This window comes from Akebia trifoliata, chromosome 4 (genome assembly GCF_017979445.1).
Source record: "Akebia trifoliata isolate Shusen 1 chromosome 4, ASM1797944v1, whole genome shotgun sequence".
Lineage (NCBI taxonomy): Eukaryota > Viridiplantae > Streptophyta > Magnoliopsida > Ranunculales > Lardizabalaceae > Akebia > Akebia trifoliata.
The window spans coordinates 41059235-41080647 of NC_141378.1; the positions used below are offsets into that span (position 1 = coordinate 41059235).

Here is a 21413-nt window from a genome sequence, read left to right on the forward strand (position 1 = left end):
GGGTTCAGAAAATAACCCCAAATGAAGTGAAATTTACTTATTATGCCCCTGGGTTACAACGTAGTACAGTAAATGTGCTATTGAGCTGAGAAAAGTTTTGCTTCCTCCATTAGTTGCTGCACTTGCTTCTCATCCAACTATATATCGACACGTAGAGTATATGTTTTTATTTATGACGTGTCACCATGTAATTGCGTGAGAAGCAAATCTAGGACCAGGAGACTATGTAGTAGGGTCGCTATATTTAAACACCCAGATGGTTAATTGTACCCACTTTCATTTTTTACCCATCAAAAAGTAAAAATGCCTCATTGCACGCACCTAATAAATGTCCCTACATGTATTGCTCATTGCACCCATTAAAAGATATCGAACTCATTTTTTCTTCTTCTTCTTGCATTTAGAAGGTTTCAACGAAAGTTTTAAACTTTGATCTTACTTGTTTTTCTTTCCCCAACATCTTCAATCGAATCAAAGTCATTCACATGAGAAAATTTTGTCCGATAAATATCCAACAAATCTATTTTGTAATGTTAGTTAAGTATCTAACTATCTATCGAATCTGTTTGATAATATTTAGTATATATCTATCGAATTTGTTAAAACAAATTAAATCTAAACCTACTAAATTAAATTTGTCAAAAAATCTTCAAGTTCTTTAATTCAAAATTATCATTTTTGAGATTTTAGCAATGATTTTTCTATCTTCCTTAATGATTAAATACAAATAAATAAAGATAATTTGATTCAACCTCTCACAAAACTTAAAAGGAGATGAATGTGAAGAGAGAGAAGAAGAAGAAGAAGAAGAAAAATGTAGAGTTTTTGTTCGATAAGTTGTGATGGGTGCAATAGATAAACACAAAGGGTAAAAATGTTTAAAAAAATAAAAATTATGTTTTTACATGTTTCACTTAAAGTGGATATAATTAGCTATCTCGATGTGTGCAAATAGAGCCCGCCCTTTATACTACCATTGCTTAGGAGAACTCTTTAAGTGAGGGAAGATGTCAATTATCTTAGATGCTAGTGATGATATTATAGGCCTGAATTCAATTCTTGCCATCATTTAATTATAGATCTCATTAAAAAAGGGTTTTTCAAAGAAAAAAAAAATTAAAACAAAGCAAAATAAAAAAAATTTAGTTCAAGCGGGCAAAATTCCCCATGGAACTGATTCAATTCCCATTCTTACACTAAAACGGTATTTTAAAAAAACAAAAAAACAAAACGTATGTACAAGTTAGAATAATTAAGAACAATCCATTTTCACTATTACTTTAGGTCACATTCAATTGGGTGGTCTTTATATGGGCCTAATGGCCTTATGTGGACATAAACATCATCTTTCTGGGTCTATACGAACCTATGATCTATCTAAAAGATGGAAATGGAGGGAGATGAAGCTCCACCTCTTGTGGTTTTAGCTCCAATTTGTTGCCCTTCGGATTGCGCTCTTCTGGTTTGTAACTCCTCACCTCGAGGCCCCCAATTCACAAATTTGAAAATTTTTCCATGGTGTCGGGGCATGCGAGAGTAGTGTAGGGTACCTGCCCTACTTTATCAGGAACTTCTGTAAATATTCTTTTATGTTGTTTTGTTTGGTGGTTTAGGTTGCCATTTTTCTATTAATAAAATTGTTACTCTTAATCTATCAAAACTAAAAATTAACTTAAAGGATCTGTTCAAATAATTCTTTCTAATGTTGCATGCTTACATAAGCTTACAGGTTATAATCTATAAATGAAAGCTGCATGATCCCCCGTCGCAACAAGCAGACATTTTCTCTCCTTAAACCCCAATAGAACACCAAACATTGGATTTTTTTTTTTTTTTTTTTTTTTTTTTTGTAAATTTAACAATTTCCTACCAACTTGCAGTGCATGCTCCGACTAGAATTGGAACCGATCATACCAGTTCGATGATGCCCAAGTATGATAGGTTACAATTAACCCACACCCCTATATTACCCATGAGTAACCATTGGTTTTGGATAGAAGGTGTGGCACATAAGACCTTGGTACAATAATGGGATAAATACTTGACTCATTTTACTCCTTTTTAATCCAAAAACTAAATAATAAATGCAGATGGTGCTTAACTCAGAAGTGTCAATTTTGCAAACATGCTCCATTAGAAACTGATTTACCAAAGGAGCTCCAAAGATGCATTCGACAAGTTGAAGACTCAAAGAAATATTGTTAAATATCTCTGCACAATGTTAGGAGAAAAAAAAAACCCCACCCCAAAGACTTCCCTTTTAACTCAGGGGCAGTTAAAATAGGAAAATGGCTCATTGAATCCTAGATGTCTTCCTCCCAATTTGTGATCATAGCTACCAAGAATGATGATTGATGGTCACGATTGTCCACTAAGGATGAAAGCATGGAGGAGGCTCTGAGCGGCTTGTGTCTGATCAGGTGTCCCAGATATGATGACCATTCTCTCACTTGTGCCAGGACGAGGTTCATGCACGATGACTTTTGCACCCGAAATCTGATGCAAGAGCCCCGGGATAGATGTTAGTTGCAATGATAAAGAATCTCACAAACATTACCCAAAAATCAATCCATGTTGAAACTTTTAATTATATGATAAAATGAACCCAAAGTTTATGGTCAATTGGACAAATAAGAATAAGAACTGGTAATCCAATTTTGATGGTTAGAAATATGAAAATTGGTCAAGTTTGGTATTGATGTATCCACTATCAACGTTACAAAACATAAGCCCTATGACTCATCGCCAAAAATCATCCCTATGATTCGTCCATGGGCCCAAAATGTAAAGTCAGTTGGATGAACTAGAATAGTTATATGTAATCAACTTTTGAAAAGTTTCAAAATTAGCTGTGTTTGGTGTGATTGGTATCCATTACTCTTCATTCTAACAAAAATCAACCCATTCTGAGTCTTTTAAAACTATGAAAAGTTTGTCAATTCTCAAACTTCCATAGGGTTATGTAGAAGATCATATTAGGGTTTAGAGAAGAAATGAATCAAGAAAGTGAGAGGAGTAGAACTTGACTCTCTCACTATGAATCGTGGTACATATATAAAACTAGAAAATAAATGAAATTACACATATGCCCTTATGGCATACATATAAAATATTGATATATCTAACACTCCCCCTCAAACTGAAGAATATATATTATATAATCTTAGCTTGTTACACAGAAAAGTAATCCTATTACTTTCCAACGACTTACTAAACAAATCAGCAAGTTAAACTTCAGACTTGACATACGTTATGGTTATTTCACTACTCAGAAACTTCTCACAAATAAAATGATAGTCCACCAAGATATGCTTCGTCCACTCATGAAACACCGGATTGAAAGCTATATGCATGGTTGCTTGGTTATCACAGATGTCTCTACTATGAAACCAATCTCCTAAAGAAAATGACTTGACCAAATAAGTTCACAAGAATTATGAGACATAGCTCTATATTCACCTTTTGCACTTGATCTGGCCACCACTGTTCGCTTCTTGGTTTTCCATGATACAATATTACCTCCTATGAAGGTACAATAACCTGTGGTAGACCTCTTGTCTGAGGCAGAACCAACCCAATTTACATCAATATATCCCTCAATCAAAGTATGACCATTAGGCTTATACAACAAACCACGTCCAAGAGATCCATTTAGGTACCTCGTAATACGTTGACATCCGAGGTACTTCCATAAACTGACTCACAATGCTAACAGCATATGAGATGTCTGGTCTTGTGATGGTGAGGTAATTCAACTTTCCAACTAACCTCTTGTATCTCCTGGGATCATCAAACACATCTCCATATTCAATTGTAAGTTTCAACCTAGTCCATGGGGGTACTCACTGGTTTGGACCCAAGTAAACATATCTCTTCTAACAAATCTAACACACAGACTTCCTCTAAGAAAGATTAATACCACAACTTGAACGAACCACCTCAATACCAAGAAAATTCCTCAACTTTTCCAAGTCTTTCGTATGAAATTGTTGTTAAAAATAAGACTTCAACCTTTGTATCGCATCAACATCACTACCAGTCAAAACAATCTCATTAACATAGACTATCAACAACACATACCCATTTTTTCAATTTTCTGATGAAAAATTGAATGATTTGTCTGATATCGAATCATCTTAAATGTAAGAACCACATCACTGAAATTACCAAACCATGCTCGTAGAGATTGATACAAACCATAAAGTGTTTTACGAAACTTAACACACTTTCCCTGTCTCCTCCTAAGCAATTTACCCAGGTGATTGCTCCATATATACTTCCTCATTTAAATTACTATGGAGGAAGGCATTTTTAACATCTAACTGATACAAAAACCAGTCAGACATAACGGTTAATGCAATCAACACTCGAACCGAAGTAAGTTTCGCAATTGGAGAGAAATTCACTGCATAATCAACTACATAAGTCTGTGTGTATCCCTTACAAACTAACCGAGCTTTCAATCTATCAGTTGTGTCATCCGGATGAAATTTAACAACATAGACTCACCTCCAACCAACAACATGCTTCCCAGAAGAAAGAGAAACTAGAAACCAAGTATCATTATAATGTAGAGCATGCATCTCATCAATCATAGTTGTCCTTCATCCCAGGTGAGATAAGCATCCTGAAGATTCTCTTACGAATAGAAACAGAAGAGACAGTGGAGATAAAAGAAGACAATGAAGAATAAGAAACAAAATTAGAGATAGGATCTAGTAACACAAGAATAGGTACCTTTACAAATAGTGATAAGTAATTCACTAGAAGATGAAGCAACATCCATTACCTGAACGGAATGAGGTACAAGTACAAGAGATGGAGATGGAAATGGATCTACAGACGGCAAAGAAGTTGGTGTTGACAATGCAGTAGTGGTCCCCCTATGATAAACTCAAAGTTGTAGAGCAAAATTGGGTTCAAAAATAAGAATAAGTAAAGGAATACTCTCTAATGTAACATCAACATATGACCCTGTAAAGAAGTATGGCGTAGACTCGAAAAATGTAACATCAAAACAAACAAAGAGTTTGCATAATGTGGGACTATTACACCGATAACCCTTTTGGGTATGAGAGTACCCAATAAACACACATTTCAAATTATTGGGATCGAACTTCTCACAACCAAGACCCAAATAATGAATAAAACAGACACACCCAAAAACACGAGGAAGAAGATGAAAAATAGAATGATAAGGAAATAAGATTTGATGTGGAAAAATATTATCAAGGACAACAGTAGGCATACGGTTGATGAGATAACAAACAGTAAGCAGGACCTCAATCCAATAATATTTGGGAACCTTCATCTGAACCATTAAGGCACGAGCAACCTCAAGAAGGTGATGATTTTTACGTTCAAATGATTAATGAATGATACCATAAGACTACAAATAAGTAGTATAACGACCAAGAAAAAATTCTTTCGCATTATCAAAACATAAAATGTATAAAATACCAAATTGGGTTCAAATTTCCATATGAAACTGCTGAAATATATTAAACAATTCAGAACGATTCTTCATAAAAAATAACCAAGTCATCCTTGAATAATCATCTACAAAAATAATAAAATATTTAAAACCTAAATAAGAAATAGTGGGAAAAGGACCCCATACATCAGAATGCACTAAACGAAAAAGACTACTCTCTACGACTCACACTAAGTGGAAAAGACATTCGATGGTGTTTGCTAAACTAACACACTTCACAATTAAGTGTAAAACCTCTATTTAAAGCATGAACTAGCCTTCGTAAAACTTGAGGAGAAAGATGACCAAACCGACAATACCACTAAAAGGTACTAGAAGATGAATGAAGTGTTGCTGCAATTAGAGCACTGTCAAGAAGATACTAACCATCTACTTCACAACCGCCACCAATCATCTTCTTCGTCTTTAGATCTTGAAACACACAATGAGAAGGGGAAAATGGCACTGAACCCAATTTCTTTGTAAATTGACTCATAAAAAGAAGACTAAATGAAATTTAGGAATATAAAATACCGAGGACAAAGAAAGACTAGGATTGGGTTGTGAAGTTCCTAACCAAACAACTTTTGAAAATGATCCATCAGCTAATTTAACGTTTTGACAAGATGGAGAAAAAGATGATAATAGGTGAGAATTACCTGTCATATGATTTTATGCACTAGAATCAATGATCCAGGGACTCGTAGATGGTAATAAACAAATGGATACCTTACCTGTCTGGGCTAAAGTAACAGTAGCTGATGAGTTAGAGACTACCTTGTCGTACTCATCTCAAGAAAGGACAATGGGTTCCTTCTCAATATTGTGATTAGATGAAATAGTAGGTTACACAACATCCTAAGCTGAAGGTAATGATTGGTTAAAGGAGAACTAGTTTCCCATGAAGATCCCAACAAAAGTCAATGGTATACCAAGCCTTACCACAATGGGTACACTTTCGGATTCCACGGCCTCCCCTTGAATCTCTACTACCACCTCTACCTCCACGACCACCACCACACCCCCCACGACTACCTCTGTGATCACAACCACCACGATCTCCAAAAGTAGTTAACGCAGAGCGATCACTCGTAATTGACCACTATCTGATAGAGTGGCTCTCTTTAACTTGGAGAAAACATCTGTCAAGGAAGGAAGATAAGAACTTCCTAAAATCTGAGACTTTATTGCATCATACTCTGATCAAAGAAATGAAAGAAGACGAATAACGTCAATATCGTTTCTTTGCTTATGTATTTGAAGGATATCACTGGAAATAGGTTGATATTGATTCAGTTCCTCATGCATACGCATTTATGAAGCGAATGTCTAATTCAGAGTTTTATCATCCCACTGTAAGGAGAAATACTGCTGAGTGATCTCATAAATTCGGGTTATATTGTTGGATACTGAATACATGTGCCTCACACATTCCCAAATCTACTTCGCAATATCCAAAAACATAACGTTAACATTGATCTGCGACTCCATATTGTTCCACAACCAAGTAATAATCTAAGCATCTTCTTGTTGACTACCTCCATGACTTTATTATCAAGAGAATCAGACTTCGCTTTAGTTAGATGAGATTTCTAACCCTTGACCTTCAAACAATCTCCACGGCCTTCGATCACTGTATGTAGTTACTTCCATTTAATCGAATAGAAGTCATTTGAGTTTGAACCAAATCAGTAGATATATCAAAGATAGTAGTCTACAATTTTCCAATAATCAATAAAATTGCTCTACAATTTTCTACTGCCGAAAAATCTCCTCGACACGAATTCCTTATATCCAATATTTGTGAAAAATCTATAATAAAAAAAACAGAGAGAAATCTATCCTAGTGAAGTCGCAAGGTTCTAAAACTCCTCCAGAAAAAATTGCAAGACTCCAAAATCCTTTCCAGATAAAATCACTGATCTCCAATGGCCCTCAAGATGAAGTCGCGGAGTATCTTGAAGGTTAGAAAAACAATCTAAAACCTAACCACCACACCGCATCACAATCAACCACTAATAACTAACGAAAATCCCTTGATCTATAGTCACATTAGAGATATTTTCTAAACACAAATAAAATCCTCCGTTTGGAGGATTTTAACCACCACAAAAATAATAGGTACAAATCAAATTAAAAAAATCCAGTTCATACCAAGAGAGAAAAGAAGAAGAAAAAAAAATTGTAAAAAAGAACCAAAATTTGATCACTAGAAAAGCTCTGATACTATGTAGAAGATCAGATTAAGGTTTAGAGAAGAAAAGAATGGAAAAAGTGGGAGGAATCGAACTTGAGTCTCTCACTATGAACCGTGATATATATATAACTAGAAAACAAATGAAATTACACATATGCCCTTATAGCACACATAGAAAATACCAATATATCTAATAGGTTATAAGTCTCAAAAATTAACCGAGACGATCTCCAATATAATTTTTTATCAATACGATCTCCAATATAATCATCATCATGAAAAGTTAGTAAGAGACCTATCATGTGTGTGCTTGTGCGATTTTCATCCTCACAAAAATCAACCCATTCGAAACTATTAACCTTATGTAAAAACCACAAAAGTTATAAAATGGATACCTGGAATACGAACTTGTAATCCACCTTTGATAGGCTTAGAAGTTTCAAAATTGATCAAAACAATAAAATATTAGCCCTTCGACTCACCCATAGAAACCCACAGATTCACAAACATAATTTGTTCATGGATTTCAAATATCCCGATGTGTATATATAAGGTTGAGATATCCTTGCATGTTTTTTCCCCGAAAGATATGGGAAGGCACTCACTTCAATGTTTCAATTTTTTTTTTTTAATCGATATGTTATGTTTCAAAGTTTTTTCTCTCTCAAAAGGATAATCTCTCACAAAAATATAAGCCCTTGACCCTACTCCATGTGGGCCCTATGAGCATGGGTCAAAGATGTGCCAACCTATCCCAACTCAATAGACGCACGTATATGCAACAGGCTCAGGCTCCTTTTCTTACTTTTAGGAGCAGAGATTGAATGACCAATTGGGTCTGAAGTCCAAACCCAATTGATTATGCATGGTCATCGAAGGCATTTTAACTGTGTTCAGTTTAACATCATACCCCACCTTTAGGAGATAATATGAACATGTATGGAACACTGCTAATCATAGGTTTCAGGTGTTCTTGAACTAGCAAGCCACCTCACAAAGTGATCTGAGCTTTTTTTCTGCCAACAATTTATGCATTACTCTTACTAAAACAGTGGATTATTTTTTATCAGTACTTCTAAAGGGGCCAGGCATACTCTTGCGTCCACAAGAACGAAGCACAAAATTCAAATGGCATTTCCCCCGTTCAATTTGTGCCAAATGCATGTGTTAGGATACTTTGTGCATTGTAATTGGTGTCATTCACACAACCCTGGAATAGTGGCAACTTTGAAGTAAAAATGGTTTTCATCGCCTGCTCATCAATGTGTTTTCAGTCGATTTAGTTCGAATGGCCTCTTTGACACTCATTTGATATAATTTCATCGAGGGCCCTTAACAGTAAAGACTTTTGATTTTAGGGAGCTCAATAGAAACTAGAGAAGCTATGCTAAGTCAGAAATTTTTACTCATCTGATCCTGTACCCCACAAATCTAACTTTGTTTGAAAAAGAAAAGAAAAAGAGCATAGCCTAATTACTCAAAGGAGGGACCAACCTGTCTTAGACGGCTAAGATTGCTTCCATTCTCTCCATAGACAAATTCAATTACATGCTCAGGAACTACAATCTCCACAGTTGTATTCGTCACAATAGCAGTTTTGCTTCCACTGCAAACACGATTGATAAGAGTAAAATTGTTAACATAAGCCATGGTACCAATGCATCCATATGTCAAGAACAGCAGTCTTTCAAAACCGGCAAACAGAACAAGAACTAATGCGAAGCCAATTCAAGAAAAAAGGGAAGGAGGGCTAATTTGACAATTACAAAAAAAACAATGTTTTCTCCAGAAAATAATAAATAGATCAGCTATTTACAAAGATATATGCCATCAGTTCAAGATTATTCTCAATTTGTTGAAATAAACAAGCACCCCATTCATTTGCTATTGGAAGAGGAACATCATTTAAATTAATACTTCACAAATAAGTGCACATACTTTAGTAAATAACTCTTGTTGGGTATGCTATACTGCAGCATAATTTCAGGTACAGAAAAAGAATGGCTTGTCCTTGTCTGACGTAACTTCAGGCATGTCTACAGCTTTTACTTGACTATCTTCAGAAGGTGATGCACTGGCCTTAGTACTGTCCATTTTAGATGACATTTTCAAGAAACAGCGGTTGATGTTGAAATTCAGGTTTTTCCTTGATTAATGGATCAATTGGAAGTGCCATTGAACTTTCACCTCTAGGTTTCTCTATGGATCATTGATCGGCAATCAGATCTTGAACATGTACATCTAATGTAATCATATATTTTAATGATCTCCTAAACCTGATTCAATTCCTTGTAACTCTTCTTTTGACTTGAAAATATAAATTCGAGTAGGATTACCTTGGCGATTCTCGAGTTCCACTGTCACCTTCTAATAAGATCTGGACTTCAATATGAGGATTTGATTGAGTCGGCATCCTTCAAGGTCAAATAGTAGGTGGAGATGGACACTCTGTAGTATGGAATTTATCCCTCCAACAAATTCCAATTATTTCTAACGTACTTGAATGAGTTGACTCAAGATAGACAACTATGAGTTGACAGTCTTCCCTAGGTCTGAAAACTTGCCCTAATACCAAAATTGATGCAGGACATCCTAAGATTTTAACTATGGTATACTGAAAAGAGACAAGGATGAAATTGCATCAATTTAAAAGGTCTAGATTGCTTGAAATTAAGGTTTTATGGTTTTATGGACCGTAAATTAGGGCTCAGAAATAGAGTTTTATGGGAGATGAATGTTAACAATACGATGATCATAGGATATAAATTAGGGGATTGCTTTTTTGGGGCAGCACGAATTTTGGTTATTAAAGTTTTGATGGTTCTTGACAACATCCGCAATTTGTTGGGGTATCTGGAAAGTTCGTAATCGTTGCATCTTTGAGGGGAAAGTTTCCACGATGGAAGGAATTATTCTTTCTGTTTTGGAGATCATGTTTTCTTGGAGTAAACTCTTTAAGGAATTCAAGGGGGTCTTTTTTGAAGACTTTGGTGTGCGTTGGGACAGGGTGTGCTCATTATAACGAGTCTAACTCGTTGGTCGAGCTCTATTTGTTTCGCTTTTCTTTTCTTTTATCATTTGGTTGGTCTTCTTGTTTTCGGTTGGTCACCTCGACCTCCTGTTTCTTATCAATAAATCATCTTTACCAATAAATAAAAAAAGTTTTGATGGTTGGGTTGGTAGAGAAAATAAGGGGATGGGATGAAGATATTAAGTAGAGTCTCACCACTTAATTTGGGCACTCGTATGGAGTCTTTACCACACAAAGAGAAAGGACTCTCATATTTGAAGGGATCTAGAAAGACCAAAGTAAATTCTGCATTCGATTGAATGTCATAAACCAAGAGGTTATCATATTTATAGAGGGGCATGGGATGTCCCTACTATTAACAACCCACTGAAATAAAGGAAGACCCCTGGTTAATAGAACCCTCTACTATTAAAACTCTAAAATCTGGATACTTGAATAAAATAGAAACCACAACTAATAGTTCTCTAAAATACTAAACAATTTCCTAATATGGGAATCACATTTGAGTTGCCCAACCAAACATTAAATGGGGCCCTCTAATGAACTGTACAACCAGCATATAAACCCCATTTTTTTGTGTGGTATGAACTGCACAAAAATCCCATAAATATGGCCTAGAATTGGCTAGGTTTTAATGGGCTTCCCCTGCCATATACTTTGGCTTGTTTATTGAACCGAAAATACTGTAGCATGGCACTACTGCCTCATTGACTTGTTGAGAGGTGTAAACAAACTTTCCATGTTCATGCAAAGTGTTCATCTTTCTTTAAACAGATATTCCATAACTAAAGCAAAGAACATATTTTTGTTTCATACTCTACACTAACCTGCCAAGTTCTAGGCCGCCTTTAAGAGTTGTCAATCCTCTTCCAATGTCTGAGATGCCTCTCGAATTCCCCCCACCCATCGTCTGCATCCAAAACCATCTATAAGTACTGATGCATACTCATGAAAAAACGAAAGTTAGTTTTTTTTTTTTTCTTTTTTTCTTTTTTTAATGGGTAAAGATCAAGATAATTTCATTTTAAAAAAAGGGGTCGACACGACCACCCAAAAGAGTACAAAAACCAAAGACCTATCAAGAGAACACCCCACATTAGACACTATAATAAGAGTAGGAAAGAAAGATACCTGTGATGGCCATAGCCTTGGTGAAGGTGGACGATCTAAGCTCTGAGGAAATCCATAATGATCCATACCATGCATTAGACTAGTCCGTCGATCGAGACTATGAGAAAGGCTTACCGATGGGTACAAGCCAGGAGAGGTTGGTTCTCTCACTCTTCCTTGGGGATTTACCCCTGGGATTGTGGAGGAAGAGTAGCTCCCGGCTCCAGCACCATTCAGCGTCTTACTTGGGAAAAGAGCATCCCGCAGTCTAGAAGTAACATGAAACAAAGCATCTTGAACATTTCCAACCTTACCAACAATCTGCAAACAACCAATCCTCTTAGTATAAATTTTGCTACTTTGCTGCTTCCAAAACTTTTCGTATTAATTTTTTTTTTTTAAACGGCTTTTTTACTCCAACATGTCCAAAATACCCACAATTTCAAGTGCATAATCAAAGAGGAATAAACTAGGACTGGTAACAACCGGACACCAATAGAAGACCTTGTTTGGTACACATCATAATCAATTTAAATCAGGGTAAAACAAATATTGCAGTCATTAAGTTCTTGATTGCCTTTCCACAAATTGCCATAATTTTTTGTCAATGGTTGGTGGTTTCCTTCAATAGACAGAAAAAGTGCCGTATATTTTTTCGTGCACACACATTTTTCCTTAAGAATTCCCAAAGAATTTTGCTAGACAGAGAAGAAAATGCAAAACTTTGTGAAGTTTCACCTTGCATGAATTTGCAGCAAAACTTTACAGATGCCCCAAACAGGGGTGTATATGGTATTAGAGAAAAGTCAGCAGTCCTTGACAACTAATTAAATTATTGAGCACCCCCCAGACATAGAAACCCTAGCTTTATGAATAACAGAAACAATTAAAAACCATTGTTTTTAACCAAAACCGAAAACACCATACAAAGAATTTTCCTCCATGTTATGTCTCTTACTATTCCCGTCCTGTTCTTTGGTTCTTCAAACTTTAATTTATGATGAAAAATCTCTCTTCTCGTCTTAGGAGATGAACTTCTAGTGGTTTGCCTAGTACAACCAAGTAGAAGATGATGCCTTTGGTTTCTAGTGCTCTTTGGGACTCCTAGAGGTCTCACACTTCTCCCTCCCACTGCTGCTACAGTTGTTTTATGAAAAAAATTGTTCTTTTTTATTTCTTCTAACGCAACTCACTCCAGCAACTCTAAAGCCAATTGTCATTATTATAGACGCTTTATCCTCAATACTAGAATCGGTAACATGGATCTTATTTCTCCATTCAAAGCTATCTAGAGCAACTCCAAAGCCATTGAGGAACAACATTTCATTTCCTCAACTGTCTATGTGGTAGTTATGAAAGGAGATTGGAGAAGAATTAGGTCGAGATTTGTTAAACGACAGGAGAAATTTCCGCACGTGTTTGTGTGTGTGTTTGCGCACGCGCACGCACGTGTGTGTGTGTCTGACTGTGCTGACTCCGAGGAATCACTGAAAACAAACTCTAATAGGTTCCGGGCCCGGAGATAGATTCGAATACGGAGGTGATGAGGGTTCGGTGGGAACTGATTTCATTCGCCTTATTGGCTGGGATAACAAAACATGGATCGGTGGCCCTGGTTCCAATAGGTGGCGATGCCTATTTACGTCATTATGAATGCATGCTCGGTTCCGGTGCAGAGGAATCAACAGCGGGGGAGTTCCGCTGGTTGCCAGAGAGATAACTGGAGGGTGTGTGTGTGAGGGGGGGTGTGTGTGTGTGTGTGTGTGTGTGTGTGAGAGAGAGAGAGAGAGAGAGAGTTTTCTGATGAATTTGGGAGTTAGATAATTGACAATTTTTAATTTTATTTTTCCTAATATACATATATACATATAATGGGCTAGTTTGAGAGAGTAAGTTAGGTTTGAAAATCAAGATTACTATCAGGATAACTAGAGAAACTTCTAAAGGCCATTCTTTGCTGAAGAATAATAAGTATCCCTGAAATCATTTGCTTGTTTGTATTTCAAATAAAAACCAAAGCACCACGCACCTGAACGACATCTTCATTCTCTGAGGAACACTTGGGAACCTGGTCACCACCAACTATCCGGATACCAGCACCAGTAGCCTTCCTCATTTCTGAAACTATTGTGCCTCCTTTACCAATCAAGCAACCAACTTGGTTTGATGGTACTAAAAGACGTGCAGAAACAGATGAACCTGTATTTGAGCCTGATTCTAGCCCCTTCTCAATACCAGCCTCTACGGACCTAGTGAAAACATGAACAACGGCATTTTGCGCTGGGGAGTACTGTGATTCTGGGTTCTAGACAATAATAATCCAAAAAAAAAAAAGACCAATAACAAATAATTAAATCATGTACAACAACTCTAAGGCCCTGCTTGGTACACTCCAAACCATTTCCATTTGCAAATGATTTGCAAGGAGAGATTTACTCTTGCTTGGTAACCATTGGGAAATGTCTTGCGAATCCTTTTTTGTGGTTGGTCGGTATTTGCAATATAAAAAAAAATTGTTACAAGTGCTTGCAAAATAAAATGTGAAAACAATTTTAATTTATTCAACCTCACAAAGTAATTATTCAAATTACAAAAAGACCCCAATACTTGCTACAATACATACATATGAATTTACAAAAGAACTTCCATGATGAGAAATATTTGCGTAATAAATTTGACAAGGGGTATTTTAGTAATTTTCATATGCAAGTAAATGTTTTGATGAGATGTGAGAATTCATACTGATGTTATTGTAGTGAGTATTGAATTGGGGTGTCAATGGGTACCCAATTACCTGATGTACCCCAAACCAATTAATTGGTTTTGGGTCCACTATGAGAGGCCTGATTAATTTTCGGATCGGTTATGGGTAGTCATTTTAAGGACCCATTACCTATCAAAAAAAAAAAAAAATTAAGGACCATTAAGAATTTCAAGTAAACAGGTAAATAGGGTATTTTAATTTTTTAAATTATTTAAGAGGATATTTATATTTATTATTTAGTAGTATAATTAATTAATAGTAATTACTAATTATGGAGAGAGATTTCAATATTCAATACCTTCTCAAACAAGTAACTTAATTCTCAAGTCTTAATCCTTTTAAAGATTAAAATACACCATTCAAAGTTCAAATAGTACAAACAAATAGAAGAGATCGACTAGCCTTACTAAGTTAGTAAGGATTTCATCCTTGGGCTCACGATCCAATGATTCAGGGTTGTAGAGGACAAAACTCTATGAACTTTGAAAAAAAAACATTCAAAAGAAGTTATTTTCACCGGTGAATTTTTAAAAAGTTAGGTGGAAGTTCGATGGCCGTCCATCCTCAAAACCTTGGATCAAACCCAAAAAACAAATGTTTTTTGAATTTATTTTTAATTTGAGTTTTTTAATGAAATTTAGAGGGCTGTGGTGTTGGATTGCTAATGTGGTAATCCATTTGAGCAAAAGACCCTTAGTAATTAAATAAATAAAAAATTATCTTAATGGGTGGGGTATTGGGTATTTGTTGCGTCGGTTCTGGTTCCAAGGTACTCGAAACCGAAATCGATTGGAACAAAACAGATGTTAAAGTATGGGTCCGGTTCTACCATTGAGACCCCTAGTATTGAGGGCTATTTTATAATTTAAAATTTTCTTTGATGACTTCGAAATTTCAATATACAATTTAATATATTTTGGAGGAGAAGTATTTTCATAAATTTATGGGTATATTGTTGTACCAAGTATCAAGGGTATTTTAATAATTTAATTAATTTCCTTGACAATGTGTATTTTAGTAATTTTGATATGCTTGTAATCAAATAATTTTGCAAATGATTTGTGGTACTTTTTCTACCGCAAATCATTTGCTGAAATTTCTTAAGAATTTAGGTGATTCATGCAAATCTTTTGCAATGCAAATCATTTGCGTTGTGTAACCAAGCACCAATAAAATTGATTTGGAAAATTATTTGCATTTGCAAATGATTTGCAGCATAACAAGCAGGGCTGAAGTATGAAAATATCACTATCAATGCAACAAAAAGTGGTGGCAAAAGAAAAACCTCCAACGCAGAAACAGTAATTACGCGCTCATCTGACTCAGCTACGGAGGCTCCAACGCTTATAGAAGCACCAGTTTCAGTCTGTAGTGCCCTAACAATGCTCCCTCCCTTTCCAATTACACCACCAATCTTGTCATTGGAGCATAGCAATCTGAATGAAACTTCTTGCTGTGTCTTCTTTGGATCTAGCGTTGAAATCCTGTCAATCTCTGATGACACGGGATGACCTCTTGGAGCATAATCAAAAGAGCTTCCCAGAGTAGGCAGTTGTGTAGGTGGTAGCAAGGAATTTCGAGGTGGCAAATGCTCAACGCGTGGATCAGTGAAGTTGACATGGGGAACTGTCATGACAGGCCTGCTTCCAACCATCTGTGCTTTGTCTAATGGTGGACAATCTTGGAGGCACTGTGAAATTGCGAGAGCTGCTTTCTTTACAGCCAAAATATCTCCCATTACCTGTGACAATATTGACCAATTTTCAAATGGATTAAATACAACACATAATTTCCATAAATAAGTACTTGTTTAAGTGCATATCAGCATCCACATGACTTTTGTGCATATCTATTCACTTTACCCGCGTAGTGAAAAGATTGAAACACACAATAGGAATGTTTTGACTTCAACTTGTCCTCTTTATCATAAGTAGTCAAGGAGGAGGGGAGGGGGGCACTTAATTTGTGGAGTGGGGGGTGAGTTCATGTTCAAAACGATTATGAGTGACCTCTTGTAAGTGCAAGCAGCTCTTAAATCTGTGAATATGTCCATAAGAAAGTAAATAATGTTGCAAGTAATCTCAAGTTGTAATCAAGTTTCGATACCAGAATCTATATAATAAAACACAATGGTGGACCCCACTTAGCTACCATTTTGTGGGGTATAAAGATTGAGACAAATGAGTGGAGTCCACACAACCTCACTTTATTGCCTTACCTCTTCTCCCCCCTTCAATTTTATTGTCTTTCCTCTCCTCCCTCCCTTTTCCAATAATATCCCTCTAACTTTACTATCTTTCCTTTTTTACCCCTTTAACCCCAAAGAAGACGCTCATGCCGTAAGCATGGGCAAACTCTAGTACACATATAGACTTCCCTTGCGTCACTCATGGCTTGCTGAACTTCATAGAAAAGTAATGACATTCTAAGTCAAAACCTAGTACATGTGGAAAGGGAGACATGTGTGCTATGTGGGACCAGTTGAGTGCTCTAAGAGACCCGAATACCCAAGGTATCAACAAAAATATATATGTATGTTGGCCAGTTCGGTAGCATCATCTTCATGGAGTTAAGAAAAATACCTTATAGAAACCACTACAATAAAGGGTGTGTTTAGTTGTGTATTGTAGCACATTCAAATAAGTTATAACATTTTTGGAACACGTGTTAAAGTGAAGAGGGGTGTGTTCAGAACAAAAGGTATGTGTCATACCAGTTGAGGGATTTCAAGTTTCTTGACAAAGGGTTTTGGACCAAACAAAAATTCTTCAGAAATGAAATGTTTATAAAACATTTTAACAACACATTCTAACATATTATGAAATAACATTATTACACTTCAATGTCTAGCCTATGGACTATCACAGTACTAAAGGGTATGTTAAATGCATTTATATCAGTGTTCATTGTTCATGGCAAGCAAACTATCTATCGAAAGGGGGCAAGCCGACATTGATAAAGAGTGTTCTGTATAGTATTCTAGTTTATCTCATTTCCTTGTTTCCGATGCCTAGAATGGTAGAGTTGAGATTGGATAAGATGATTCGGGATTTTCTTTGGCATGATAAGGATGGGAATTGGAAGCACCATCAAGTGAGTTGGAGATGTGTGTGTAAAGCAAGGGACAAGGGTGGGCTTGGGTTTAGAAGGCTTGAGTTGGTTAATTTAGCTCTCTTAGGCAAATGGAATTGGCATTTCAGTTTACAGGTTGATATTTTTTTATGGCGAGTTATTGCAGCTAAATTCAGGACATACGAGTTTGGTTGGGAGAGTGGGATGACTAGGGGCAGCCCAAGGGTGTGGTTTATGGAAAGGGATTATGAGGGTGCTCCCGGCATTCAAGATGAGGTCTTCTTTCAGGGTGGGGCGTGATAATAGTGTGAGATTTTGGGAGGATAGTTGGCGTGGGCATGGCCCACTTATGGAAGAGTTTCCCTTGTTGTATTTGGTGTCAACTAAGAAGGGATTTTGGATTTCAATGGGGCTTTAATGATTGAGAGATGGAAGAAATTGGAAGGTCGGTCTGCTCTATAAACTCTATTACTCTTAATGCCAGGAAAGAGGATTTGTTTATCTGGAGAGTGAACAAAGATGGGCTATTCTCGGTTAGTATCTTTTATCAATCTTTGAGCTCTGAAGGACCAGCCTCGTTCCTGAAGGTGGCCGTGTGGGATTCAAAAGCACCGTCAAAAGTGGCATTCTTTAGTTAGACTACAATGTTGGGTTGGCTCCAAATGATGGATTTATTGATGCGTAGAGGTTTTTGCGGGGCTAATTGTTGTATGTAGTACTTTAGAGACGAGGAATCAGCTTTGCCACATTGCAGAGTTGCGTTAGAGGTTTGGATCCATTTTTTCTCCTTGTTTGGTGTGTCTTCTTGCCTCCCGAGCTTGGTGCTATCGTTGTTTGAATCTTGGGTCGTGCTTGGGAATTCCTTCTACAGCATAAAGAGGTTACTTTGAAGCATTACCCATTTTGCGGTTTGTTGGGGTATTTGGAGGGAGCATAACAATAGGATTTTTGAGAACAAAAGTTTCGAATCCTGATCTTTTATCTTTTCCATTTTGGGTTTGATTTTTTTGTGATCTAAAGTCTTTAAAGAGCTAAGGGGGGTCTTGTTTGAAGACCTTGTGAACAATTGGGAGGGGGTTTGACGTATTGTAAAAGAGTAACTATTTTTGCTTAGTTGGTCATCTCGTCCGACCTTGCCTTTTTTTAATGAAATTCTACTTATCAAAAAATATTAGTGCTCACTATCAGGAGTCATTAATGTTAAAGGAGTTTACAAAGCAATAGGCTCAAGCATCTAAAGGAAAATCCAACCAAAGAAGGTTTTGATAAGGACGCCAAGTATTAGTACAATATCATATGTAATAAATATTTGAATGTTGAACCATTACTCATCAAACTAAAAAACTTAAACAAATAAAAAATCATCAATGTTTTTAATACCAGCTGACATGATGAACATAAATATGTTGTGCACTCTAGAATGAGTTTGTTTTAAATTTATAGACAAAATTAATCTCTTTCATGAAATATTGGACTTCAACCTTGTAATTCAGGAAATCAATTAATTTTAGTCATCATTTTCCTTCCCTTATTGTTTAAATAAGTAAAATTTCATTATGACGCCGTCAAGGAGACAAACCAAGAACAATGATACAAACCACAAAGCCACAACTACCATAAAAACTAATCCTTGGAAATATTACAAATCCAATCCCAACGACTCATGAACATGGTTTTAAAACTCGATTTCGCATCTTGTCTCATCCATGCCAGATATCGAGTCGTCTCAAACGAGTTTTCCGATACGTTTAAGACCTCTCGTTCAAAAATTTGAAAAATGAATGTGGGGTTTTAAAGTTCGTTCGAAAAATTGACTTGTCCATCCGTCTCGTCCATGCTCAATACCAAAACGACTCGAGTGATACATCTTGGTCTCGAACGAGTTTTGAAACCATGCTCATGAAACCTTCAAAGAACACACTCCTAAATTCTTTAAAGATTTTACACCAAAAATAGTGATCAACCCAAGAACTGAAATAACAATATTACTGCTCAAATGCTCTTGATTTTCAAAGATCCACGAGTTTCTTTCCTTCCAGATACCCCAGCTAGTTGCTAAGGGGACTTAGGACCTGATGTAAGACATCTACAACTCTAAGTAATTTTCTAATTCTATTAAGTTTTATTTCTATTTCTATTTCTACTTCTAGTAGGATATCTATTTCTACTTCTACTAGGATTTCTATTTCATAGTTAGGTTAGGAGTTTAATTCATTGTTAGTTTCTAATTTGTTGTAAATTCATTTTTATTATTTAGACTATAATTAGAAGTGCTTAGAAGTCTCCAATTTGAGTTCTAATAGGATTAGAAAGTTAGTACTATGTTATAAATAGGTTAGGAATGTTAATTTTTTATATTTTAATAGGATTATAAGTTGTTATAATGGAATTATTTATATAAGGAGTTCCAAATCCGAAAATCAATGAATAAATCAATCAATTTAATTAACTTTTCTCTTTTATTACTTTTTAGCTTTATGCTTTATTTTCTTTCAAGTTATTGCTTGTTTATCAATTGAATCTATTAATTCAAATTGATTTTGAATGTTCCATCAAACACAATCTATCGAATCTATTGATTCATACACTTCCGCTACATCAGGACCAAATGATTTTCTTAGCATCCACAAAAGACCCATCCATAAAAAACAAATTGTCTAAGAGACCAATAGATATGGGCAAGCATCATAAACAATATAACCAAATTGAACCATACAAAACTAAGAATTCAAAACCAATAAAACTTCATAATAAACAGCCAATAATTCGAAACATATTCAGATTTCTTACCTGTATAACTTCATCAGCGGGACCTGCACACGATGGGAGTTGCTCCGCCGACAAAACCCTAATTTTAGCTCCACTATCCTTCCTAATTTTTTCAATTTTCTTCCCTCCTTTCCCCATCACCGAACCAACCTGACTACTCTCAGCAAGCAATCTACAAGAAACCATTCCACTTAGTGGAGGAAAAACCCCTTCACTCTCAGCTTCAACCTCTAAAACCCTCTCGAAAACCCTAATTAGGGTTTCTTGAGCAGGCGAAACCTCGTATTCTTCTCCACTACTCTCTTCTTCGCTCTCATCATTAAAACCCTTTAATCTAATCTTCTTCTTGGGATTCTCAGAAGCCACGATGAGAACAATTCTTTCTTCACAAGCGGTGATTGGTTCCTCTATGCGTATTTTAGCACCAGTTTCTTGTTGGAATAGTTTGATTATGCTGCCTGACTTACCGATTACGCCACCTATGGTTGACACGTGGCAAAGGAGACGGAATGACACTTGTCCTGGGGAGAGAACAATGGGTGGTGGTGGTGGTTTGCTGCGACGCTTCGATGCCCCATTAATGGCTGTTGTGGTGGTGGTGGTGTTGATGTCTTGTATTGTAGAGAGATTGTGAAACCGACGTTTTCCTGGTGGAGAGAGAAACGGACCCTCCATTGGACTCTCTCTCTCTCTCAAACTATCTCTCTCTTCCTTGTTCTTCGTCTTCTCTCTCTACTGGTTCACTGAGGGAGAAGGGAGAGTGACGAGAACTGAAAAGCCAGCCCTTTTTTTCTCTTTCTCCACTGCTTTTGGGCGAGTGAGATGACTCGGGAAAAGAAAGACGGGGTTTCACGGGTTGCCTCAGTGAGTCTGAGTTATTAATAACGAGTTGTTTTTCGAACGGACTCTTACATCGAATAGATACGACTGAGCCTGCAAAGTTGGGCCGTCCAGATACCCATCAAGCCCACTTATCCAGCCCGCCCAACAAAATGAC

General features: G+C 36.4%; 1 protein-coding gene across 1 annotated transcript; it reads right to left on the reverse strand.

The window, feature by feature from the left end:
• Window positions 1-2115: 2115 nt before the first annotated feature.
• On the reverse strand, window positions 2116-21197 carry LOC147404992 (KH domain-containing protein HEN4-like). The gene is made up of 7 exons (XM_086441117.1): window positions 20438-21197; window positions 15861-16316; window positions 13841-14116; window positions 11833-12132; window positions 11529-11611; window positions 9165-9276; window positions 2116-2496 (listed from the first exon to the last, which is right to left on the reverse strand). The coding sequence occupies exons 1-7, from the start codon at window positions 21089-21091 to the stop codon at window positions 2359-2361; spliced, it is 2019 nt and encodes a 672-aa protein (XP_086297243.1). The 5' UTR covers window positions 21092-21197; the 3' UTR covers window positions 2116-2358.
• Between the last annotated feature and the right edge of the window lie 216 nt (window positions 21198-21413).

Coding starts and splice junctions, on each gene's coding strand:
- LOC147404992 (XM_086441117.1), bottom strand. CDS start 21,091: ATGGAGGGTCCGTTTCTCTCTCCACCAGGAAAACGTCGGTTTCACAAT. Junction 14,117..15,860: donor TTACTGTTTCTGCGTTGGAG/GTTTTTCTTTTG, acceptor ATTATTGTCTAG/AACCCAGAATCACAGTACTC. Junction 11,612..11,832: donor CAAGGCTATGGCCATCACAG/GTATCTTTCTTT, acceptor TTTTGGATGCAG/ACGATGGGTGGGGGGAATTC.